Source organism: Nyctereutes procyonoides, unplaced genomic scaffold, assembly GCF_905146905.1.
Source record: "Nyctereutes procyonoides isolate TBG_1078 unplaced genomic scaffold, NYPRO_anot_genome, whole genome shotgun sequence".
NCBI lineage: Eukaryota > Metazoa > Chordata > Mammalia > Carnivora > Canidae > Nyctereutes > Nyctereutes procyonoides.
Genome location: NW_026575123.1, coordinates 3,578,462 through 3,605,892, shown reverse-complemented (window position 1 = coordinate 3,605,892; position 27,431 = coordinate 3,578,462). Strand labels below are relative to the sequence as shown.

General features: G+C 38.4%; 1 protein-coding gene across 1 annotated transcript; it reads right to left on the bottom strand.

Annotated features, from left to right (window-relative positions):
* Positions 1-62: 62 nt before the first annotated feature.
* On the bottom strand, positions 63-27,431 carry CREBL2 (cAMP responsive element binding protein like 2). Its single transcript, XM_055336803.1, has 4 exons — positions 27,107-27,431; positions 6,638-6,835; positions 5,907-6,051; positions 63-3,201 (listed from the first exon to the last, which is right to left on the bottom strand). Exons 1-4 carry the CDS (start codon positions 27,119-27,121, stop codon positions 3,197-3,199), a joined length of 363 nt encoding a protein of 120 aa, XP_055192778.1. The 5' UTR covers positions 27,122-27,431; the 3' UTR covers positions 63-3,196.

Below are 27,431 nucleotides of genomic sequence, written 5' to 3'. Positions count from 1 at the left end.
ACTCTTTTTACTACTCTATGCTATTACTACACAGACATATTTCAGTATTGTGAAACAGACCATTTGAGATATCTCTGGTGAAGATATTTTATTTTTCATAAAAATATAATTGTACAATGCTCTTCAGAGAAAGAAAAATTCCCTCAATGCCCCCAAATACCATGTGGATCAATAATCTTCCTTTCTTTCAAAAGTAAAAATGTAATTGATAATATGCAACTGATTTCTTGTGAAATATAGTATTTATGTTTTTAAATTTTCTTTCCCTTTATTTTAACTAAAGCTAAGTCCAGTTTAAACCTATGCTTTTTGTAATGAGCCAAATCAAGTCTATCATAATTCAAAGATGATGAAATAAAATGCTAAATGGTGATGCTGATAAATACTGTCAATTAGCTGGTACACAGTGATATGAATTTGCTGCAGTAAGACAGAGTCTGATTTAGATACAACAGACAGGTTTTAGATAAAATAGAAAAAAAATTTAAGAACATCAACTATATCCTAAAACTTGACCTGGTCAAACTTATTCCATTTTATATTCAGTTGTTCTAATATCTGGCAGGTCTATGCTAAGTTAATGACAGAATATGACTGGTCTAAACACACAAATATATATTTTCCCCTTCTCTTCCTTTCTTTGGGGGGAAAAAAAGAAAACTAAAACATTACTCTCTTCACTTAGGGAAAGAAGAGAATAGCGCTGACCCAGAGGGATAGAGCTCACTGATTCTCTCACTCTCTTCTGTTCTCTCTCAGCCTGGATGTTGTCATTACAGAAAGTGAGAGATGCTGCGATTTCAGTGTGCTGCTTCTTAACTGGAATGGGAAAAGAAATGCTCCAGCTGTTTTAATCAGTGACATTTATTAACATGCTTCAAGTGGCCAAAACGTGCAGCCAGCACAATACCCAAAGCAATCAAAACATTCCTTTTTAAGACCAAGGAACTTTCTCTTAGTATTATCAACTTTAAAATACCAAAAAAATATGGGTTTAGGAATAAACTCAATACGTTGTAATTTACTTTCATCCAAAATTACACATCCTCTACCTGAGGATAAAGTCACTGCACTTGTAAAGATACTGAGGTGGGGGTGGAGGGTAGCTCAAATGACCCTGTAATTTAAAATTACAACCCGAGAAGAAATACTTCAGGCACAATGGAGACATTCCATTGAAGAGCCACATTCATTTTGGAATGTTTGCTTTGAAAACAACTCTTCTGGGGAATTCAAAAGGTACTGAACAAAAGCAACACAGAGTAAATCTTGGGTTGTTTTGCAAAATAAAAATATACATTTGAGTAGACCAGATGGCAAAAACATACCCATTACAATCTGAACACTATATTTAAAACACTTAAATTCTGAAGGTCTGAATATTAACGATTTCTTATCTATCTATATTTGTGATCCTAAAAAGACATTAAATACTCTTAAACCCCCAGTTCTCCAAAACACAGAGAGACCCAACAGGCTGGGCTAGTGGTATATCAGTAGTCACACAGGACTAGACTAGATCTGAGTTTGCAACCTACACACGAAGAGATCTTCAGGAACTCTGGGCTAAGGGGAAGCACTTTATTCAAACGCATAGCCTAAGAGAAAGGGGGAGAGTACCTTGTAATCTGAAACTATGTGGTCCATCTCTTGTTCCGCCTCACAATCTAGACTATGATGCCTCCTCTTACACTGCCATTTCATAACAAAACATACTGTTTAGAAGCCAAGTATTTGCTTCATTAGAGCTAAGAACAATTATAATTTAGCAGCAACAGAGAATACGGTCCTGATTTAACTATGGGAAAGAGAAGAGAGAGTGATCAAGTGTCCCAGTGAGGAAATTGAAAGATCCCTAGTCTATTTGCATGTATGATATGATGAGCTTGATTCCTCAACCATCACTCTGTCTGGTAGTCAGGAAGAAAGTAAATATAGCTGTGATGGGAACTGAAAAAAACCTCTCTGGCTTCTGCACCTCCTGCCAGGCCTGCCAGCTGCGGTGCTGTGCACACCTCCAGTTTAGTGCTTCACTCCGGAGTGGAGGTGCTGTTAGGGCCAAACCAGATGCACACCCACAGTGTGTTTCTTTCTGGCTCAGAACACATTCTTAACGAAACTCTTGTCAGGGAAGAAACTAAGTGTTCTGGTTATGCCTACAGCCATTAGATCTACTAGCAATTTTTCCCTCATTTTGTTCCAGATCTCTTGAGGCAGAAACTCGATCTCAGCAGCTAATTTCATCCTATTTTCTTTAGAAAAATTCTCCGAGTTAGTTGACTACACAAAGCAATGTGTGTGAACATTCACTCCTACCCTCCCCACATACATATACAGACATACAATAGAAACACATACATACATTCATACATATTCTAGGTTGTCAAGAGGATGTATGCTGCTGAAATGCCTAAAAGGTTATTTCTTGCTTAAAAATGAAATTTGACTAATTATTCTCCAAGTGTGGAGTAAGCCCTAGGAAACTTTTATAAATATAGTTTGAGAAGACAGCAACAAAGAGGCTGTCTTGAGGGCTTTCCTGATGGATTTTGTTAACACGTACATTATTTAAAACAGGCATATCAGTATGGATTATAAAAATAGAAATGTATATATTTGTTAATACATATTCACAGCTTATGCTGGAATGGCTCACAGGAGAAATCATGGTTCATGCAGAAAATAAACATTACTCAAGTAAATATAAACAAATAAGATTAGGTCCATTAAGGCTGAGAACTTAGTCAGTAGTCAGCCCATTTGGTTTCTCTTTGTAGGGCAATCAAAAACATAAAAGAAGGTGACACCTAAACACACATACACATACAATGACATGAAATACATGGAAAGAATATAAATTAACCAATAAAGCAATGTGGAGTTAAGGTGCAAAAATACAATCTTCACCCACTTTTCTCTACCCCTGTGTTTTCAAGCATTGCAACATGTTAAATGCCATGGGTGGCAATACCAACCAGAACAGGTCTGAATGTTTATAAATTTTCTAAGTGTTTAAAGTTAAAGCAAAATCCTTTGGGATTTATAATCACACATTTTGGTAGAAACTGCAGATTTACAGAGATGACTACTGAGCAGTAGGTAGTAAATGGAGCCAAGAAGTACAATCTTGCCCATTCATCCTCCATAGGAATCAGAATATTGGCTTCTATCAGTGACTCGTCATTTTGAATAATCTTCACCCTGAAAAATAAATCAAAGTTACCAATGTAAGAATGTTTGGAAGTGAATGAAATTTGGTTAATCTTTTTAAAAATACATTTTATTTGTTTAATATCTACGGAGAAGGGCTTTTTAAAAATACAGACTGAAAGAAAACTGAGCTGATTCAGCCTTTTTTCTTTAATTCAATTTAGAGCAAGGCAAATGTTACCTGCCCTAAGAAAAGCTAAAAGCAAACCCTTCAATTTTATAAAAATATTTTAAAAGAGGGGCACCTGAGTGGCTCAGTCAATTGGGCGTCTAACTCTTGATTTGGCTCAGGTCACAATCTCGGCTGTGAGACAGAGCCCTGGCATCAGGCTCTGGCTGAGCAGAGTCTGCTTGTCCCTCTTCCTCCCGTTCTGCCCCTCCCTTTGTTCTCTGTCTCTCTAAGAAATAAAATCTTTAAAAAAATTTTGAAAGATAAAAATTTTATAACTTTTTAGAAAAGATTTCATTAATTCATTTGACACAGGGAGAGAGAGCGTAAGCAGAGGGAGCCGCAGGCAGAGTGAGAAGGAGAAGCAGGCTCCCTGCTGAGCAAGAAGCCCAACTCTGAGCTCAGGGCTTGATCCCAGAACTCTGTGGTCATGACTTAAGCCAAAGGCAGACACGTAATGCCACTCAGGCACCCTGTAACATTTTCTTATAACTGCTCCAAGTGCTCCCAAAGCAGTCATGATGATAAAGAAACCAGTCCATGACATCTTCATCACAAAATCTTTGCAGTCTCTTCAACAAATGGCACTGGAACATTGTTACTCACATGCAAAAAAATTAAATTGGAACTCTATCTCATACCACATAGAAAATTAACTCAAAATGGATCAATGACCTAAAATATAATAACTAAAACCATAAAACTCTTAGAAGAAAACATAAGAGTAATTCTTCATTACCTTGGATTTGGCAATGGATTGTTACATATGACAAAGCATGAACAACAAAAGAAAAAAACAGATAAATTGGACTTCATCAAAATTTAAATATTTTGTGCAATAAAGGACACTATCAAGAATGTGAAAAGACAACCTACAGAATGGGAGAAATATCTGCGAATCATATATCTGATCAAGGTCTAGAACCCAGAATTTATAAAGAACTCTTACAACGCAACAACAACAAAAAAGAAAAAAGAAAAAAAAAGAAAAACAACCCATAAAAAACAGGGGCAAGGGACTTAGACATTTCTTCAAAGAAGATATACAAATGGCCAAGAAGCGCAAGAAGAAGATGCTCAACACCATTAGTCTTTAGGGAAATGCAAATCAAAGCCACAGTCAGATACTACTTCACATCTTAGGAAGGCTATAGTTTTTAAAAATGGAAAATAAAAAGCATTGGCAAGATGTGACAATTTGAAAGCTTCATATATTGCTTGTGGGAATGTAGAGTATTTCAGCCACTGTGGAAAACAGTTAGTGGTTCTTCTAAAAGTTAAATATGTAATTACGTATGAGCCAGCAATTCTACTTCTAGATATATACACCAAAGAATTGAAAACAAGTGCTAAAACACATACTTTGCTAAAACACATGCTCATGTTTCAAAGCATACTGTTCACAATAGCCACAAGGGGTAAACAAATGTCAACAGATTAATGGATAAACAAATTGTGGTATACATACACAATGGAGTATTATATACCCATAAAGTAGCCTAAAGTACTAATATATGCTACAATGTGGATGAGCCTTGAAAACATTATGCTAGGCAAAAGAAGCCAGACACAGAAAGTCCCATTCTATATGTTTCCATTTATATGAAATATCCAGAGAGACAGAAAACAAATTCGTAGTTGCTAAGAGCAAGAGGGATAAGAACAGGTAACTGCTTAATGAATTCAGGGTTTTCTTTAGGGTGATAAAATGTTTTTTAACTAGGGATTCCTGGGTGGGTCAGTGGTTGAGTGTCTGCCTTTGGCTTGGATGGTGATCCTGGGGTCCTGGGATCAAGTCCCACATCGGGCTCCCTTCGAGAAGACTGCTTCTCCCTCTGCCTGTGTCCCTCTGCCTCTTTCTGTGTATGTCTCTCATGAATAAATAAAATCTTTAACAAAAAATTTAAAAAAAAGTTTTGTAACTATATAGAAGTGGTGGTTGTACAACACTGTGAATATACTAAATGCCTCTGAATTATTACTTTAAAATGGTTAATTTTTTATGTGAAATTCACCATAATAAAAAAAAAAATCCTACACTGATGGGCTACTGTACTAGAGCCTGGACTAGGTGAAGACAGGCTTTCCCATTAGAACTGTGTGACCTTCGGTACCTTAGCCAACTCCTTTGCTATTTCTTCATCCGTAAAATAAAAGGTGTAATTCCTTAACATAATCATTGGAGGAAATACATATGATAAATATATGTGAAAGTGTTTTATAAGTTGTAAATCAAAATACAAACAAAAGGTATTATTAACAATTATTAACATTATTAACAAAAATGGTATATCCCTATTCATGGGCTAAGTCTATTTTTAAAAATTTCCAAAAATGTATCAGTTGCTCTTCATAGATCCCATGTAAAATTCATTTCAATATTTACAATCTAATACCATTTCACTTGCTTATTAGTGTATTACAAATGACATCACTTTATTTAATGACAGACCAAGGGAAGAAGTCAATAGAAACCCTACCCTAAGATACTCCTCTAAATATAAACCCTCCCATTCACTGTACTCACAGGAATTGCTATTAGCATCTGTCTTCCCAGCTTTTGTGTGCCTGCTTGAGTTCTGCTGAGATTTGCTCTGCTCTTCTCCAGTGAGTAGGGCCTTTATTTCAGAAGGGATTTTTCCTTGGTCCATTGCCATGCACCACTGCTTGTACTGAAATAGGTAAATATATTTAAGTACAATTTTATTAGTCATATTTCAGGAACCACTGGTAGAAATCCTAGACACAACTCCGATAACTAGAGGTCAAATTGGCTGTTGGGAATCCTACCCTCCACCGTATTTCCTGTTTACCACCTAGGACATGTATGAGGCTTGCCATCTTTCAGAAGAGGGTGGGCAATTGCTGATGGATCTTCTCATGATATACTGGAGTAGTGTTCATACTCAAAAGGCCCCTCTGGTGGAAAGAACATTTGCCCAGTGTGCCACTAGTTAGAATCCTTCTGTTTTTGCTGTCACACTATATTTCTACTCCTAAAATAAATAATTGTCGTACATTTGGGTTATCCTCCATTTTTTTCTTTCATAAATCTCTCAGTAAAATTATCATGTACATTCTGCTTCCACCAGCACTATACTAAAATGCTTATTTGCCTACATCCTGGCTAAAGGTTAATATTCTTTCCCATATTTGTCAAATGGATATGCAAAGCTTGGTATCTTCATATTTTAATGTAAATTCATTTTGACTGCTAAGCGTAGGTTTCTTCATTTGTTTACTTATAGACTTTCTTACCATTTCCAGTTCCTCTCTGAGGGCACATATGGCTCTTTCCCGGCTGGATACCAACTCTTCCAAATACTGATATCTTAGTTTTTTCCTAGCTCGGCATTCTCTTGCACTCTGACGGCTTCTCTCAAGCTTTGCCTTCAGGTCAATTTTGGCCGGCTTGCGACCACGTTTGCCAGGCTTCTTTACTTTGCCTCCAACCATCTTCAGCAAGAGAGAAAAGAATTTTTTTTTCCGGTTCTACTTTTAGGAAAATGACTAGGGGTGCATATTCGCAAGGAAAACACTGACAATTAATAAACAAAGGAAACCTATGAAACTAAGAAGGCATAATCCCATGAAATGTGTGATGTGTCTTTGCTTCCTGATTTTTTTTTCTGATGCTTTTGATACCATGAGTGTGAGAGAAGAAATACTGAAGTTTTCCTTATTTCTTCAGTAGTAAACTTTAAGTAGTTTAACAGTAAACTTTATGAACCATATGTAGCTGGATACTAAAATCTAAAAGATGCCATTAAATGTTTTGCTCACAGGAATTTTTATTGACTTGAGAAAATAGTAAGTAAAAAATATTAACATTTAAGATTCTCTCAGTGTGATCTCAACATACATATAAAACAACAAAGTAAACAAATAAATAAAATAACACATAAAAGAAAGGATGTTTGGGGCGCCTGAGTGGCTCAGTCAGTTAAGTGTCTGCTTTCAGCTCAGGTCATGACTTCAGGGTCCTGGGATTGAGCCTCCTTCTGCTCAGCGGAGAGCTTATTTTTCCTTCTCTCCTTCTCCTCCCTGCTCATGCTCTCTCCCACTATTTTTGTCTCTCTCTCAAATAAATAAATAAGATCTTTAAAAAAAATTAACAGAAAAGAATGTTAAAAGGAAAATGAAGATTTCTGACAGGTGTCATTATCAATAGCTTTTTTCTCATTTGTATTTTTTATGATTTTTAAATGTTTACAATTAGAAAAAACAAAATTTGTATGAAAATCGTATGTTTGTATGTATGTATAAATATATATATTATGTATATATATTTATATATATATATATAAGTATGTGTCCTGAGCGATTTGGCTGTGAATTCTCTCTTTAAATTTGTTGAGCCCAAAGAAACACACCAGAAGACCCGGACATCTTCAGGATAATCCTCTCCTGCCTTTCAAGAAGTCTATAATTATGACCCTAGACTGTCTCAGGAGATTTCTAACTGCTCCCACTGGTCATATGACATCTTTTCAATATCTTTGTTATTCATTTACCTGCATTGGCACAGTTTTTTGGTGACTGACAAAGTAATTTAATCCTTTTCACTGTTTAGCTTTGGAACCTCCCCAAGTTTTTATGTAAGACATAACTATGAACTAAATTTGATGAATTTTTAAATACATGAACCTGAACTTGTGTATCAAATACATTTTCTTGAAAGCAATTACCCTGAAAGAGGTTACATTTATTCCAATGAACAAGCTTTTTGAGAAAGTGCTTTTAGAGCTAGTTTCTTACAAGCTACAACACAGTCTGCCTCAGATTTTCTACTTTATCTGATGAGGTTCTGAATGATGTCTAGTTCTGAAAAGTACCCTCAGGAGATAAAAATGTCACAACTTCAGTATTCTGAAACGACTACTGCTGAGGCTTTCAAGGCAACTGTTAAAGATGCAAAACTCGAACACTGACAAGCCACTGAAATAAAGTAGCAGCTTTATCAGGTGATAAAACTCAAACTCTATATTCATGTGGATATAAAAACTCATTTGTTTGTTTGAAAATCACTCTCAATTATCACACACCAACAATGCAGAGTACTCCATAAAGATCAAATCATTACTCAGTATAATGGTCAGGTGGAAAACCAAACTGTAAATATGAATCAGCCACGTTTACCAGACCCTGGGTAATACCATGATGGTCAACCACTGCATCCTGCATTTAATAGCATGGCTCTGAAACGAGACTGAATACTCCGAGGCTCTGGGAAAAAACTTTTTTTTCCACCACTATTGTAAAGCTAGCTGCTTCAGTACTACTCCCAAATTAGTTTCAACTTTTCGAAAACAGGTCTTTTAGGGGCACCTGGGTGGGTGGGTGGGTTAAGTGTTCGACTCTTGATTTCAGCTAAGGTTATGATCTCAGGGTCCTGAGATTGAGTTGCATGGGGCTCTGCGCTCAGCGGGGAATCTGCTTGTCTCCCTCTCCCTCTGCTCGTTCCCCCTCATCCCCCTCAACCGAGCACTCTTGCTCTTAAAAAAACAAACAGGTGGGCAGCCCCGGTGGTGCAGTGGTTTAGCACTGCCTGCAGCCCAGGGTGTGATCCTGGAGACCCGGGATCGAGTACCACATCAGGCTCCTTGCATGGAGCCTGCTTCTCCCTCTGCCTGTGTCTCTGCCTCTGTGTGTGTGTGTGTTTCTCATGAATGAATAAATAAATAAATCTTTAAAAAACAAAAAAAAAAAACCCAGGTGTTTTAAAGCTTTTTATACTATGCATCATCATGTTATTATTCCAATATAATATATACCTCAGGAAACTGCACAATTTTAATAAAATATTTTTAAATAATCCTACATTGAAATAAAGTATATCTGCTATTGCTACAGTTTTTTTTTATTTTTTAGTTTTTAGTCTTAACTTCAAACTATACAGTTTTTAAAAAGTAACATATTTACAGTATAAACTCAGGTCTATAGTAAAATAAATGGTAATCACATCTATTTTCTATGTAGTGAAATGAATCATCAATCACAACACTATAATCTAGTACCTCATATATTGCTGTTTGTTTTGTTTTGTTTTTTATATTGCTGTTTTTAATTAATTCAGGAGAGGCTATCTTTGAGAAACCAGCAAGAGGACATAGTGTACTTCAGAGACTGGACTGATTTTTGAAACAAACCTTACGCAGTCATAAAAATAAAACAACAGTTATAACTCTTTGTTTAGTTTTTATGGTAGTAATATTATTTTACTTTTTTTTTCACTAGAAAGGCATAATAAATAAATACAGGGTTCCTGTGTTTTATGTCCTCTCCTGTAAAATTACATTAAAACCACATAACCACCATTTCTCTAGTTTAATTTTTCCTCAATGGTAGACTGAATTCTTGGCTTTGGGTGCCAGCTAAAATCTGATTAGTGTACTAGTTTTCAAGAGAGCCAGGTACATTGCAGGGTTACTGGAAATCTAAGTATAAGAACACTGTAAAGAAAAGGTATTGGGACACCTGGGGTGGCTCAGTGGTTGGGCATCTGCCTTTGAAACAGGTCGTGATCTCAGAGACCCGGGATCAGGATGGAGTCCCATGTCGGGCTCCCTGCATGGAGCCTGCTTCTCTCTCTGCCTGTGTCTCATGAATGAATGAATGAATGAATGAATCAATCAATCAATCTTAAAAAAAATAAAAATAAAACTTTAAAAAAAAGAGAGAGAAAAAAGGTATTACACAAGGGGCGGCTCCTGGGTGGCTCATTTAGTTAAGCATCTGACTCTTGATTTCAGCTCAGGTCATAATCTCAGAGCTGTGGGATTGAGCCTGGAGTCAGCTTGAGATTCTCTCTCCTCCTCTGCCCCTCCCTCCCTCGCATGCTCTCTTGCTCAAAATAAATAAAACCTTATATATAAAAAAGATATTATACAAATGCGGGTCAGTATACTAGCTGCTTTAACAAATGAACTTCATATATTTCATATGCCATAATGATTAGGGGAGGGTTAGGAAAAATTAATAGAAGGAACCAGAAACCAAAACTGAAATCGACCTCACAAATTCCTCCCAAATGTCTCTGGGCCAAAAATCATCCTTACCAATGTTTCATAATGTTTTCACAACTCAGTGATAACCACCCTGTTCCCTTGCCCTCTCCTATTTCTTCTGTGAGGAAGCATATTAATATGGCTAAGTGAAAGTACTGATGTTTATGCAGAACACAAATAAAAAAAAACTATGAAAAAAATATAAAATTTAGTTTTTTCTATTCTAGTTTTATTTCTATTCACATAGAGCCACATGGAATTTTAAATAGCTATCTTTAAAACTAGTGGTATCTCTTTATCCACTACCCATTTTACCTTTTTTTTGTCCTCCCCCAAATATATTTGTTAACTGGAAATAGAAAGCCCCAAGGGAAACCCTCAGAAAGCTTGTCTCCCTAGCCCTCGTGAAGAAATTTGCTAGCCATTGATTTTTTTTCTTACTCTCCACAGAGAATTCATTACACAAAGGGAGGATAATAAAGATGTTAGATTTCAGTAGGGCTTTTGCAATACCAACTTTGTCTTCATTATATGTTTAAAATGTTCAAGTCTATTATAGGCAAGTAAGAATGAAAAGCCTACTTTTCTGTTAACTACTTTTTTTATAAAACACTTTCTCCATTGAAACAAGCTAAAACTAGATGTTACGATTTTTAGAAAGTAAGCACCAAGGACTGTCATATAATTCTTAGTTCACAGCAATTACTATTTAATAAACACAGCAGATAAAAAACAAAAGATGTTCCTAAATAACAAATGGGTCAAAGAAGAGATCATAAGGGAAATCAGGAAACTACTTTGAGACAAATGAAAAGGAAAACCCAACATACCAAAACTTTGAGAGACGCAGCTAAAGCAGTGCTCAGAGGGGGGCTGTAAATGCCCAAACTAAAAAAGATTTGAAATCAGTAATCTAACTTTCTACCTTAAGAAACTAGAAAAAGAAGAGCAAATTAAATCCAAAGCAAGCTGATGGAAGGAAATAACAAATATCGAGCAGACAAATAAAACAGAAGATAGCAAAACAGTAGAGAAAATCAATGAAACCAAAAGTTGGTTCTTCAAAAAGATCAACAAAAGCAACAAAGCTCTGGCTAGACTAGTCAAGAGAAAACATTCAAAATACTAAATTCAAGACCAAAAGAAACATCATCCCTATCAACTTTACAGAAATAAAAATGGTTACATGGGATACTATGAAAGATTATATGCTAGTAACCTAGGAGAAATAGTCCTAGAAAGACACAGAAGAGCAAAACTGACTTGAGAAGAAAGAAATTCTGAACAGACTTGTAACAAAGAGATTAAATTAGTAATAGAAAAATTTCCAACAAAGAAAAGACCAAGTCCAAGTGACTTCACTGATGAATTCTACTAAACATTTAAAGAATTAACACTAACTCTTTATAAACTCTTACAAAAAACAGAAAAGAACATTTCACAATTCATTCTATCAGGCCATTATTAGCCTGATACCAAAACTAAACAAAGATATCATAAGAAAACCACAGATCAATATGTTTTGTGAATGGAGATGTAACTATCCTCAATAAAATGCTAGCAAATTGAATCTACAACACAGAAAGAGGATTATACACCATGGCTATATGTGACTTATCCCAGGAATAAAGGTAGGTGTAACAACCAAAAATCAATTACTATAATACATCATATCAATAGAAAAAAAGTGTCAAAGTTATATTTTCTTCTCAAGAGACTCCGAAAACACTTGACAAAACCCAACACCCTCATATGATAAAAAACACTCAACAAACTATGAATAAAGGGAACTCCCTCAACTTGATAAAGGTTGAAAAACCCACAGCTAACATCACACTTAAGGGTGAAAGATTGAAAGCTTTCCTCCCAAAGATCAGGAAAAGACAAAGATCTTGTCTTCTCTCATCACTTCCACTCAACATTGTATTGAAAAATCTAGCCACAGCAATTAGGCAAAAAAAAAAAAAAGAGAGACTTCATTCAGATTGGAACGGAAAGAGTAAAACTATTTCTATTTGGGATGATATGATCGTATATACAGGAAACTCTTGGGGCACCTGTGGCTCAGTTGGTTAAGCATCCGACTCTTGATCTCAGTTTAGGTCTTGATCTCAGGGTCAGGAGTTCAAGTCCTATGTTGGACTCAATGCTGGGCATGGGGCTTATTTAAAAAAAAAAAAAAAGGAAAGAAAGAAAAAGAAAATCCTAAGGAATACACAAAAACTATGAGTGAACAAGGTTGCAAAGGACACGATCAATAAACAAAAATTAGTTCCATTTCTATATACAATGAGCAATCTGAAATGAAATTGTAAAAACATTCACTGAGAATAGCATAAAAATATATCATTTAGAATAGCATTTTATTGAGGGTATTTGCATCCTTTCTCATAAAACATATTGGTCTATAGTTTTCTTGTGACTTCTCTGGTTTTGGTATTGGGCTAATATTGACCTCATAGAATGAACTAGGAATAAATTTAACAAAAGAAGTACAAGATTTGTACACCGAAAACCATAAAATAGCATTGTAAGAAGCTAAAGATCTAATAAAAGTAGAGACATTCCATGTTAATGAATTGAAAGACTAAATATTGTTAAGATAACAATACTCCCCAAATGGATCTATCTACAAATTCAACACAATCCCTATCAAAATTCCAGCTCAGTTGGTGGGCATCCAACTTTTGATCTCACAGTCATGAGTTTGAGCCCCATGCTGAGTGTAGAGATTACTTATAATACACTCTGCCTTTTTTGCAGAAATTGAAAAGATAATAATAATAAAAGTCAGGGGATCCCTGGGTGGCTGAGCGGTTTGGCGCCCAGGGCGCGATCCTGGAGTCCCGGGATCAAGTCCCACGTCGGGCTCCCGGCATGGAGCCTGCTTCTCCCTCCTCCTGTGTCTCTGCCTCTCTCTCTCTCTATGTCTATCACAAATAAATAAATAAATAAATCTTTTAAAAAATAATAATAATAAAAAACACAGGGACCCAAAATAGCCAATCCGAAAAACAACAAAAGTGGATGGCGTATAATTTCTGATTTAAAATTTTATTAGAAAGCTACAGTAATCAAGATAGAGTGGCAATGGCACAGGGGTACACACACATATCAATGAAAAAGAAATGAGAATCCAGAAATAAACCCTTACATTTATGGTCAATTGATTTTTAGTAAGGTGCCAAAACAATAGAGAAATAGGAAAAAAACAGTCTTTTTCAATAAATGGTGCTGGGACAACTGGTTATCTGCAAGCAAAAGAATTAAGCTAGACTCCTATAACATGCCATATACAAAAATTAACTCAAAATAGAACAAAAACCTAAATGTAAGAACTATATTTATAAAACTCTTAGAAAAAAACAGCGATAAACTTGTGACCATGGATTAGGCCAGGGTTTCTTAGATGTGACACCACAAGCATACGCAACAAAAGAAATAAATTGGACTTCAAAATTAAAATTTTTGTGCTTCAAAGAACACCATCAAGGTAAACCCACAGAATGGGGAAAATATTTGTAAATTATACATATGATAAGGGACTTGTATCCAGAATATATAAAGAAATTTGACAATTCAACAAAAAAGACAATCCAATTAAAGTGTGAGCAAAGTATATGAATAGACATTTCTCCAAAGAAGATATATAAATGCCCAATATACATATGAAAAAACATTCAACATCATTAGTCATTTTGGAAATTTGAATCAAAACTAAGAGATAACACTTTATACCCACTACGATGGCTATATAATAAAAAGCAGCAAATAATGTGGAGCTGTGGAGAAATGGAACTCACATACATTGCTAGTGGGGATATAAAATGGTGGCCACTTTGGAAAACCATCTGCATGTTTCCCAAAATAATAAACCAGAATTATCATATGATCCAGGAATTCTACTCCTAGGTCTATCTCCCTAAGAAATGAAAACCTATATCCACATAAGAACTTGTACAATACATGTTCATAGCACCGTATTTCACGATAGTTAAAAAGTAGAAATCAACCCAAACGTCCATCAGCTGATGAGTAGATAACAAAATGTAGTGTGTCCATAAAATGGAACATTATTCAGACATAAAAAGGAATGACATACTGATACATGGTTCAACATAGATGAACACTGGGGGGGGGGCGGAGCAAAAAAAAAAAAAGATGAACACTGGAAACATTATGCCATGTGAAAGAAGCCAAACACAAATGGGCACACACTATATGATTCCATTCATACAAAATGTCCAGAAAAGGCAAATTTAAAGAAATTAAAATTATAGATTGCTTAGGGCAGGGGGAAGGGAAGGAGAGGATAGGGAGTGGCTGCTAAAGGGTTTCATTTTTTTTCTTTTTAAAATTAATATACTTTGCTTTTTAGAGCTATTTTAGGTTTATAAAAAAATTAAGCAGAAAGTACAGAGAGTTCCCATATATCCCCTTTTTCTCCACTCTTCCAGTGTCCCCTATTATTAACATCTTGCATTAGTGTAGTACATTCATTACAGGTGATGAACCAATGTTATTAGAAAATCCAAAGTCTACATTAGGGTTCACTCTTTGTGTTGTACAGTTTTTTGCGTTTGACAAATGCATATATCATGTATCTCCCATGATAGTATCATACAGAATATTTTCACTGCCCTAAAAACCCCACATTCCACCTATTCTTCCCTCCCTTACCCCCAGAGTCCTGGCAATCACTGACCTTCTTACTACCTCTATAGTTTTATGTTTTTCAGAATGTCATATAGTTGGGATCACATGGTAGGTACTTTCCAAACTGGTTTCTTTCAGCTAGTAATATGCATGTAAGTTCCTCTCTATCTTTTTTGTGGCTTAATAGTTCATTTTTTTTATTGCTTAATAATATTATATTATATGGATATACCACATTTTGTTTATAAGAGTTTCTTTTTAAGGTAATGAAAACATTCTGGAAAGACAGTGGTGACCATAGCACAACTCTGTAAATATACAGTTGACCCCTGAACAATGAGAGGGTTACGAGCTGACCTCCAAGCAGTCAAAAAAATCCATGTATAACTTTTGATTCCCCACAAAACCTAACTACTAATTGACTACTGTTACCTGGAAGCTTAACTGATAACATAAACAGTCAACTAATACATATTTTGTGTATTATATGTGTTAGATACTATGTTCTTATAATAAAGTAGGCTAGATAAAAAGAATGTTCTTTTTTTTATAAGATTTCTTTGGAGTTCTTTTTTTTTTTAAGATTTATTTATTTATTCATTCAGAGAGAGAGGCAGAGACACAGGCAGAGGGAGAAGCAGGCTCCATGCAGGGAGCCCGACATGGGACTCGATCCTGGGTCTCCAGGATCACACCCTGGGCTGCAGGCGGCGCTAAACCGCTGCGCCACCGGGGCTGCCCGATAAAAGAAAATGTTAAGAAAATCATAAGGAAAATACATTTACAGTACTGTGCTGTATTTATTGAAAAAAATCCATGTATAAGTGGGCCTACATGTTGTTCAAGAGTCAATTGTACTAAAAATCACAGAATTGTATAGTTTAAAAGGATGAATTTATAGTATGTGAATTATGGTTTGTGAATTATTTTTCAGTAAAGTTGTTATCTTAAAAAGATAGCTGTTAAAAAAATATATGAATCTTAAGCAGAAAGAATAGAAGAAAAAGAAGAATCAAGGTGGCATGGAGACACAAGCTTATGAAGAGAAAGAATCACAGAGGGGAGGGGACAAGCATAAGGGTTTTTTAATCTGTGAGTTTAAAAAGGCCGAGAATTAACATACAACTATGGATTTAGCCAAGAGGGAGTTCCTGATAATTCTAAATGTAACCATTACAGAGAAAGAACAGAACCTAGTCTGCAAAGGTCTGAGTATGTATGGTACAGGCTTCCCAGTCAACAAGTTTAACTTCATAGAAAGAGGAGCTGTGTGCTGTCTAGGAGCTTCTTAAAATAAGGAAGACCCTGGGGTCCAGATTAAATACTATTCCAGATTCTTGGCTCATTCTACTTCTAGCTTTTTAGGAGCTAACAACAAACACTTAAATTCAAGGCTAAGGGATCCCTGGGTGGCGCAGCGGTTTGGCGCCTGCCTTTGGCCCAGGGCGCGATCCTGGAGACCCGGGATCGAATCCCACATCGGGCTCCCGGTGCATGGAGCCTGCTTCTCCCTCTGCCTGTGTCTCTACCTCTCTCTCTTTCTCTCTCTGTGACTATCATAAATAAATAAAAATTAAAAAATAAATAAATAAATTCAAGGCTAAATCAGGGTGTGCAGGGATAGAGCTATGGACAAAGTCTTGAATTAAACACTCTACATATTATGTTATTTCACACCATTTCAGGTGAGGAATTAGCATCATGCTCATCTTTTTCAGGTAAAGATGGGAAAATTAATTCCTTTATTCAACAGCCATATATTGAACATACACCATGCCCCAAACACTGTGAAACTCCAGGAATATTAGTGTAAGAAGATGAGGTCCGAAACTGTAAGGTTTATAGACTCATGAAACACAGCAGACATGAAATAAACAGTAACATCATAAAGGGCAGGACATGGGTGTACACAAGAGCGCTGGTGATGGAGGGATGCATACATACACACACACAGATGCACAGTGATCTCTTTACAGATGACAAAATTTTAGTCCAGAGAATTTCAGTATCAGAGCAGAGTCTAGAACCTAAGACCCCCTTATTTGCATCACAGCAACTTGTCACAAAGTAACTCACTATCATCAAGTATGACAATTCCCCCGACTTCATGGTGGGACTGACTTGATCATATCATGCCCTGAAGAGGCCCTAAAACTGACAATGCTTTATATGCACTGCTATATTAATACTATATAGTCACTCACTCCATCTAGCTCACTGGGACATTAGGCACTTGCTGGCACTTTTCATTTTATGCTTCCTTGAAACTTCCCTCTACTGTTGCGGCCCTCCATGCCCACCAACTGAAGTCAAGCCAATCTGTTCCTTTATAAAATCTGACTTAGCTCTTCCTCTTTACTCCTACTATCTGTATTAGTCTGATCCCCCCTCACAGATTGCTACAACAGGTTCTCAGTGGGTCTTCCTACCATCTCTCCTTTTCCACTCCCACTTCTAGCTAATCCATCTTGCAAAGAGTGGCCAACGAGTTAACCTTTCTTCTCAGCTTATTAAAATAACTTTGCTGTATTTTCCCTTCACTGTAAAACAAAACAAAACAAACAAAAAAAAAGGTAGTATCTGATCATTACAGAAAGAATAAACTGTAATGGCCCTTTGGCCATGTTAGAGCTGAAGAGAAGACCTCTGACTCAGCACTGCTTACTAGGTCACCATATCCAGTATATCAGTTTGCTGTGGCTGCTGTGACAATTACTACAAACTTAGTGGTGATTAAAACAACAGAAATGTATTCTTTCTGTTCTGGAAGCCAGAAGTTTGGCAGGATTGCACTCTCTCTGGAGACCGTAAGGGAGAATCCATCCTTTGTCTCTTCCAACCTCTAGTAGCTATCAGTGTGTCTTGATTGGTGGCCATAGCAATCCAATCTCTACCTCTGTGGTCACACTGCCACCACACCTGTCAAATCTCCCTCCGCCTCACTCTTATGAGGACACTTGTCATTCAATTTAGGGTCCACCAAAAAAATCCAGGATAAATTTTTCCTCAAAATCACTAACTTTTTTTTTTAAAGATTTTATTTATTTATTCATGATAGTCACACAGAGAGAGACAGAGAGGCAGAGACACAGGCAGAGGGAGAAGCAGGCTCCATGCGGGGATCCTGGGTCTCCAGGATCGTGCCCCAGGCCAAAGGCAGGTGCCAAACCGCTGCGCCACCCAGGGATCCCTCAAAATCACTAACTTAATCACTTTTCCCCCCCAATAAGGTAATATTCACTTTTACCATATAAGGTGATATTCACAGGTTCCAGGGATTAGGACACAGATGTATCTTTCTAGAGACCACCATTCAGCCCACTACATCCAGCCTCCCACTCACCAACCCAATCCTCTCTTTCATTACTTCCAACACGGGAATCATATCAAGTCATGCCCCTCTAGGACTTTACCTCATCCCCTGCATTCCCATCTATCCTCACCATTTCTCTAACTGTGACCACCATCCAGGATGGCAAATGTTATGCTTTCTTTGGTTAGAGTCAGCTCTAGCCCTCTTTCTTTGACAATCACCTTCCTATCCCTGATGATCACCCTCTCTCCATATGCTATTTTCTTCTCCAAATGTCTGGAACATATAATATAGTGAACACACTGAATTTATATGTTTTATTGGAGTTTTTTGGTGGCCTCACAGATTTAAGTTCTATCACCTCTAAGCAATGTGAGCTCCTTGGGCACAAAAGCTGTGTTTTCTACTTCCAATAAATTAGGAATATTCTGAAACTGACTTGTTGGTATCACGACCAACTTATAGAAGTTGTAAAAAAAAAAAAAAAAAAGAAAGAAAGAAAAAAGGTCCTTCGTATAGGATATACAATCTGAAAAACCAGTTAAGAACTCTTTAACTATTTTATTACCCTCTTTGCACTTATTTATATCCTAATGCTCTAATTCTTAAGGCAACTCATAAAAGTTTCAAACTATTAATTCTAAGAGAATTACTGCATTTACACGAAGTGGTAGGTAGCAACAGCCAAACCTAGGAAAAAAAGAGCAGGAGGGCTTGTTTCACTCTTTTTAAAAGCATGAAAAGTTATCTCCAACTGATTAAAGAAAAATAAGATAGAGATGAATGTGCCCAGCTAGTGCTCTTTACCACTTTAAAGAAAAAACAAGTAGCTACATTTTCATTTGGTGTTATGACTCCTAAAACTTCCTTCACAGCTGTGGGTTAGGCCTTTTATTTACCAGATCTTCAGAAAGAAAGTCTAATCACATCTTCCTGCTGTTAACCTTTCAGCCAGTTTTTCTAGTCAACGGAAGGAGGAAGAAGATAAAGTAGGCCTCTCTGAACTTAGAGTTAACTCCTGCCTCTCCTCTCCCAACACCTATGCTTGCCCCCAGTCCCCAGCTATGATTGTTCGCAGCTAAATATAATACTGTATATATTTTAGCTATGCCTCAAAACTGTTACAAACTGACTCCGTAAGAGTGGAGTATACCTGCCTTTACTTCTTTCCTGTCCAGCTCTTTCTCAGCTGCTACATTTTGGCTTCTATCCTATCACTCTAGGGAAAATTCTCTTGCTAGGTTCATAAACAATCTCCTATTTTCCAAGTGCAATGGATACTTTTTCACTGTTGACTTGATCTCTTTTTTTTTTATAATTTTTATTTATTATAGTCACACAGAGAGAGAGAGAAAGGCAGAGACATAGGCAGAGGGAGAAGCAGGCTCCATGCACCGGGAGCCTGACATGGGATTTGATCCCGGGTCTCCAGGATCGCACCCTGGGCCAAAGGCAGGCGCCAAACCGCTGCGCCACCTAGGGATCCCATTGATCTCTCTTTTGTAGCATCTCATATTGTTGACTAAATTCCCTCTTTAAAAATTCTCTGGTCAGACAGCCCCGGTGGCACAGTGGTTTAGCACTGCCTGTAGCCCAGGGCGTGATCCTGGAGACCCTGGATCGAGTCCCACATCAGGCTCTCTGCATGGAGCCTGCTTCTCCCTCTGCCTGTGTCTCTGCCTCTCTCTCTGCGTCTCTATGAATAAATAAAATCTTAAAAAAAAAATTCTCTGGTCCCTTAGCATAATAGCCCCTTTTTTCCCCCTTCTACTTTTTTTTTTTTATCACTAATCTCTCCTTTCCCATTTACGTTGCTAAGTCCTATTTCTCAGCCTCTCCTGATCATTTTACTGTCTTCCAGGGTTCTGTCTTTCTAGCTCTTTCTTCTGTCCACCCTCTTCATCCTTGAAGGATTTTATTCATGCTCTATCAACCACAACCCAAACTCTCAATCTGGTCTTCAGCTCAGGTCTTTCTTATGAGCAATCTAACAAAGCTGAGGAGGAGTCAGAAAGGACTAGCATTTACTGAGAACCCATGAGATATATACTAAGTTCTTGTGATTTGGGCTCACATATATACAACTGACTACTGAATAACATGGGAGTGATGGGTGTCAACCCCTGAGTAGTCAAAAAACCACCTGTAACTATTCATTCCCCCAAAACTTGACTACTAGTAGTCTAACGTTGACTGGAAGCCTAATAATATTAACAGTCAATTAACACATATTTTGTATGCTATATGTATTACAGAATTTTACAATAAAGCTAGAGAAAAGAAAATATTAAGAAAATCATAAGGATGAGAAAATATATTTACAGTACTGTACTATATATATGTACCTTAAAAATCCACCTGTAAGTGGATCTGTGCAGTTCAAACCTGTGTTGCTCAAGAGTCAACTGATTTTTTTTTTAAAATAAGTTCTACGCTCAATGTAGAGCTTGAACACATGACCCAAGATCAAGAGTCACATGGTCTACCGACTGAGCCGGCCAGATACCTCAAGGGTCAACTGTTCTTATATTTAATTCTAATTTGTCCAAAATCATAACAGCTTGAAAGTGGTAGAAAGAAGACTTGAACTCTGGTTGTATGCCAAAATCCACGTTCTTACCTAACTGGACCATCTGCCTCTTATCTTATTGCAGTTCCTACATCTTTACCCCAAATCATTCTCCAGATAGCCATTAGCATTTTTTCTGTCAAAAACCCAAATTCGGGTGATCCCTGGGTGGCGCAGCGGTTTGGCGCCTGCCTTTGGCCCAGGGCGCGATCCTGGAGACCCGGGATCGAATCCCACATCGGGCTCCCGGTGCATGGAGCCTGCTTCTCCCTCTGCCTGTGTCTCTGCCTCTCTCTCTCTCTCTCTCTCTCTCATAAATATAAATAAATAAACAAATAAAATCTAAAAAAAAAAAAAACAAAAAAACCAAATTCGATAGCTACCTCTGCATTATTTTTTTTAAAGACTTTATTCATGAGAGACACGGAGAGAGAAGTAGAGACACAGGCAGAGGGAGAAGCAGGCTCCATGCAGGGAGCCCGATGTGGGACTCAATCTCAAATCCCAGGATCATGCCCTGAGTCAAAGGCAGACGCTCAACCACTGAGCCACCCAGGCATCCCTACCTCTGCTTTAAAATCATTCAATGGCTCCCCAACATCTATGGCCTTGGTTTTCAACCTTCGGTAAGCATATGAGCCACTCAACTGGGGAGCCTAATTAAAATTCAAATTCCCAAGCCCCATTCTCAAGATTCTGGGTCAGCAGGTGTTTTCTTTATTCCACACTTTAAAAATATTGACCAAAATTTGTTAGCTTAACTTGCCAGGCATTTTGTGATCTGGCCTCTGCTTACTTTTCCATCTTTGTCTCTGCCCACACCTCTACTTGTGTTTTATGTTTTAGCTCAGGGGTCAGCAATCCATAGCCCTGCTGGCATGCAAAGCCCAGCCTCTTGCCTGTTTTGGTAAATAAAGTTTTATTAGAACACAGCCACACCTCATCATTAAGTTCTGCCTATAGTTACTTTTGTGCTAAATTGGCGGAATTGAGTAATTGCAACAGAGATCATATGGCCAGCAAATAATTACTATCTGGCCCTTTACCAAAAATATGCCAATTCCTGCACTAACTTATAGCATAATACTTATTATCCAGTGCAATATGCTTTAGTACAAGATTTTCCTTCTTTCCCATTTTCTAGGGAACTCCTATTCTTCCGCACAGATTCACTCCTACTGTGTGAACCCATGTGCGACATGCCTAGACAGGCATCCATTCATACCACTCCAAAAGCACTTTGCCTCTAGTGCCCTAATTTTTTTTAACCTCACTATATTGTAATGATTTTTCTATAGGTCTACTTAGCCCACTGAAATGTAAGCTCCCAAGAATAGTTATAAACTTTTTACCTTTGTATCTCTCTTGCACAATGCATGTACATATTAGGTGTTCAACAAGTATTTAATGAATTAATGAATGAACTTTTCTGAAAACCTTAAAAGAGTTAATTAATCATTCTGAATAAGGATAAGTAAGCTTAGATTTCAACTGGTTTCTGTAGTATTAAAATTACTTTTTAGGGTTAAACTATCTTTTGAGGTACCCTATGTAAAATGTGCATGTAACCTAAACAGCAAAGGAAGGTACATTAAATCTGTCAGAGATTTGTTTGGTAGACTGGCTCTTCTGTGTTAGTCCTGTGGTTAGCACTGATGAAGAGGAGGACAGGAAAGGCAGAAAATGTCTGGGTTTTGTGGCACTGCTCAAGGTGGCAGCCTCAACTATGGCAAAGGATGGATAAAGGATCAATAGGAGGGATTTCAAGGGCCAAAGGCAGGTCTGGGAATGTCAAAGACATTTTTTGGCCAAGTTAAAATTTTTGTGAGAATCAATGCTACCCCAACAGCTGAATGCAACAGAAGACCCTATCTTCTTACATAAGAGGTAAGGAAGGTGTGAGAAACCTTATTTTCAGATAATCATGTGTCCTACAGGTAAATTGAAGTCTGTGAAGTCTATTAAGGAAACAGCATCCATATTAGTATACTGTGGACAGTGTCTGGCCCACTTTCTTGTCAGTCGCTCAACTGAAACTTGATGCCCTACACTGTCAGGCAATACAGTATGGTAGTCTTTTTTTTTTTTTTTTATGATAGTTACACAGTGAGAGAGAGAGAGAGAGGCAGAGACATAGGCAGAGGGAAGCAGGTTCCATGCACCGGGAGCCCGACGTGGGATTCGATCCCGGGTCTCCAGGATCGCGCCCTGGGCCAAAGGCAAGCGCCAAACCGCTGCGCCACCCAGGGATCCCAACAGTATGGTAGTCTATTGTCAGCTCATCCTGTGGCAGGAATGCATCTGGTTTAGGATATTTCCATTTATATCAGTCATTGATTCAATAAACATAAAAGTCATATATAAAATAAAAAAAATAAGAATCTTCTGCCTATGATCAAAGCCTCTGAAAATAACACACTTTTATTTTCTTTGTAATTGAATGCAGCAAGTCAGGAAGAAGCAGCTTTTGTAAAAACAAGCACCTTTTCCTAGTGGTAGACATTCCCACTCAGGAGACTACCTTTCTCACACAATCTGACAGTTCAATGCACAGCTTAAGTTCATTTCATGCCCCATCCCATTGCCCCTTCCCATCTCGGGGCATGGTTAGGAGCAAAGGGTAGTGTAGGATAAATAAGCATTGCTGCAAATGTTGCAAATAGCATGCAATTAAGAATTAATAAAAAAAAGAATTAATAAAATGAGCATCTCAAGTACCTACTGCATTGTGCTAAGACTAAAGAAGTCACTCTTAAGTAACAATAATATTTTTTGTGTTTACTATGTGTTAGACTCTGTACTCAATGCTTTATAAAAATGCATTATCTCTAATCCTCAACAAAGCCTATGAAAATGGTATTGACAATTTAATAGATAAAATGGAAACTCAGAAAGGTTAATTAACTCAGCCAAGGTTGTTCCTTCCCATCTAGCCTAGTAGAGATCTACTCAGTGTTTGAGCTCTGCTACTTAGCACTTTCCCAAGCCCCCACTTTCAGATGCCCATCTAGCTCTTGCTTTATTTCTGCCATTTGCCATTGTCTGTATCCTCTGGCTGGGGGCTCAATAAAGCCTGGGTACCTCGGGGCAATCTCCTTAATATTACTCTGCTCCAACTTAATTCAATCACTATTAAAGAGTACTCTATGCTGTATCAGGCACATTGCTAGATGGTAGAAAGGCAAAGCTTCATTTTCATTCAAATCTGTGTGACTCTGACTCCAGAAAGCTAGATGACAGAATGTGGAGAGCTCCTGGCAAACTCATTCATCACTACTGATGAAAACAACTCAGAAGGGATACCTGGATGGCTCAGTGGTTGAGTGTCTGCTTTTAGCTAGGGTCCTGGTCCCGAATCCCACATCAGGCTCCTCACAGGGAGCCTGCTTCTCCCTCTGCCTATGTCTCTCTCTCTCTCTCTCTCATGAATAAATAAAATCTAAAAAAACAAAACAAAACAACAAAAACTCAGAATACAGAATCCTTATAAAGGGAGGTCCTCATATCATCATCATATGTTTCCCAACCTGCTCATTCAAATACTGTCTCTCTATAACTGCCACTCCTGACCACTGCATCCTCTTTCTATTCCCCTGGCCTTGCTGTCAACCAATTTGGCACCTTTTTGCTCTCCCACCATACTTTACTCATATATTTTTTTATTCATGAGAGACACAGAGAGAGAGAGAGAGGCAGAGACACAGGCAGAGGGAGAAACGCTCTGCAGGGAGCCGTCTGCAGCCTCCCTGCAGGGGACCCAATGCGGGACTGGATCCTGGATCCCGGGATCACGCCCTGGGCCAAAGGCAAACGCTCAGCCACTGAGCCACTCAGGCGTCCCCCCACCATACTTTATGCTCAGCCACCAGAATCCCAAACTCCAACTCTCACCTCCCCTTACACAGGAGAAAATGGAACCTGAGACTCCATTACCTATACATAATGTGAAGAGAAAATGTGGGGGATTCTTTGGTGGCTCAGCAGTTTAGCGCCTGCCTTCAGCCCAGGGCATAATCCTAGAGGCCAGGGATCGAGTCCCACATCGGGATCCCTGCATGGAGCCTGGTTCTCCCTCTGCCTGTGTCTCTGCCCCCCCCCCCTGTCTCATGAATAAATAAATAATATCTTAAAAAAAAAAAGAAAATGTGTTTTGTGTGTATGTATGTGTATGCTAGCAGGACAATGTAATTCTGCAGGACTCCAACAACTAGAGCACAGAGAAAGGCAGGATTGGGAGCTGCCAAAGACTTAAGGGCTGTTTCATAATGCCTGGTGCCGGAAGAGCAGTTCCGATTTTGCTGTACATGGCATTTAAGTATTACTCATTCACAACTATGACATGTATTCAAAGTGAAAGTAGTGTATTCACAGAAGCACTGTCCATCCAGACATGTGGAATGGATTTTCTTTCCCATTATCATTAAAGATTTAAGTAACTGCTGGTTTCTAAAAATAATCAATTAAAAAGAATGAGAACTGAGTTCATTTTGCATTACTTGTGAACCCTATAGGAAGTAAGTTATGGATCGTCTACACCCCAAGATTTACCTTCATTCTTTTAGGGAAAACAATAAAATTTTATACTCTCCACTACAGTTTGCTAGCTTTAGAAATGACTCCTATGTGATTTGACAGGTAAGAAAAATAACTCAAAATCCTATGTATTTTTCTTGGAGTTGAGACTACTGAAGATTTTGAGAAAGTTATTAAATGTTTCAAAAGTCTGAACAAAAGATTTTGTAGAATTTATTGCCTCAAATTAAGGAAATTAAAGAACAATGTTATTTTAGCATCCTTAAGGAGCCATAACATTATTTTCTGCAAAAAGATAATGTATACAGTATTCAGATTTGCTTTCAAAATTAATAATACTGAACAATCAAGCTAGCAAGGCATTCATGGAAAAATTATTTTCTGATGTCTGGAAAACTTTCAGAACTTCCCCTTTCTGTATTGGAAACACAACTTCCTGTTAGGGTTTGCTACTTCACAAACAATCTGTTTCTCCAGGTGAGTCTCAATTCCGGACTATTGCATTGGGCTTTCCCTTCCGTCTAATCACTTTTCTTAGAGCCTTCTGTAAGAGCAGGAAGAGGGAGATAATGTAGAATAAAGCAGGCAGCACAGAAAAGCTAGAATTTTTTTTCATTCTAAGGGTGGGTGAAACAAAAACGTGACAGCTGCAAAGTGTTAATGGTAAGGTGGGAGGGGGAAAGGGCACCCAAAGAAAAAAAAGAGCTAGCACAAGCAGTATGCCAGAGACTGAAAAGGAAGACCCCTGAAAGGCATGAAGGAGTGACTTTCTACTTCAAAAATTGGTAAAGTCTAGAAGTCAGACTCCTTTAAAAAAAAAAAAAGTCCAATTTCCTAAACATTCTAAAACATCAATAAGCTGATCATCCCTATCTTCATGAAATAAAACTAGATAACACTAACGTAGATAGACATAAGGGCAGAGATAGGTTATATACACAAACTACATGAATTAGCCAAGAATGAACAACGCCTGCTAGAATCACAGGGACAAGTGATTTGGATTGCGATAGGGGAATGGTGGTAGGATATTAAGACAGTTTAACAAGAAGGAATTCACTACTTTTCTTAGGGAAAGCTTTGTAGAGGAGGTTAGATTCTGGACGAATAGCAACAGGAGCTTAGCAGAGTGTTCCAACCAACCAACCACAGGAAAATAGCTCAGAGGGGGAGTGAACTGATTATATGAATGGGGCATTGAGTAAGGGAGCCTGCGAGAAGAAAGGGGAACCTTCAAGGGGAATAGGGCTGGTTCAGGGTGCCCTAATTAAGGTCTCCAAACTGGGGAAAGTCTGGAAGGGGGTCAGGGGAAGGCAAAGAGAAAAGCACGGTAAGTTTCTTCACTCGTTTTGCTGGGCAAGTCAAGGACGAGGGTTGGCACTACCTGGAAAAGCTGACAAACAGGCTTGCCCTGGGAGGGAGAAATTTCCAGAGAGGGCCCCTTCTGGAAAGACGCAGCGCCCCGTCCCCTGAATTCCTGGCTGGGTACCACGGGGGTAACAGCTGGAGGCTCCGGGATGTCTAAGGCAGGTGTTTGCTGGGTGTTGGCGTGGCTACCAGGCTGAGGTTCAGCGGCGGGTCTAGCCCTTAGCGACAAGCAGGAGGCGGCGGCGGCGGCGGCAGCTGCGCGTGCAAACCACAGGACTTACCTTACTGTCATCCATCTCCGCGGACAGGCCGGCCTGGCCAGGCGCTCCCTCCCCCTGCCCTCCCCCGGCTCAGCCGGCCTGGCCCGGCCCGGCCCCCGCCCCGGGGGAAGAAGGGGATATGGTTCTGACTGTCTCCTCCTCTCGCCTAACAGTTCGCTTCCCTGATGCCACAGTCACGGGGACGAGGGACCAGTTCAGGAATGACAGAGCGGACCCTGGAGGCGGCCCAAAACGCCTCCTTTCGCCGCCGCCGCCTCCTCCTCCCCCTCCATGACAGTCTCTGGGTGTGTTTACAGACGCCCTGGAGAGCGGCCCGGACCGGAGA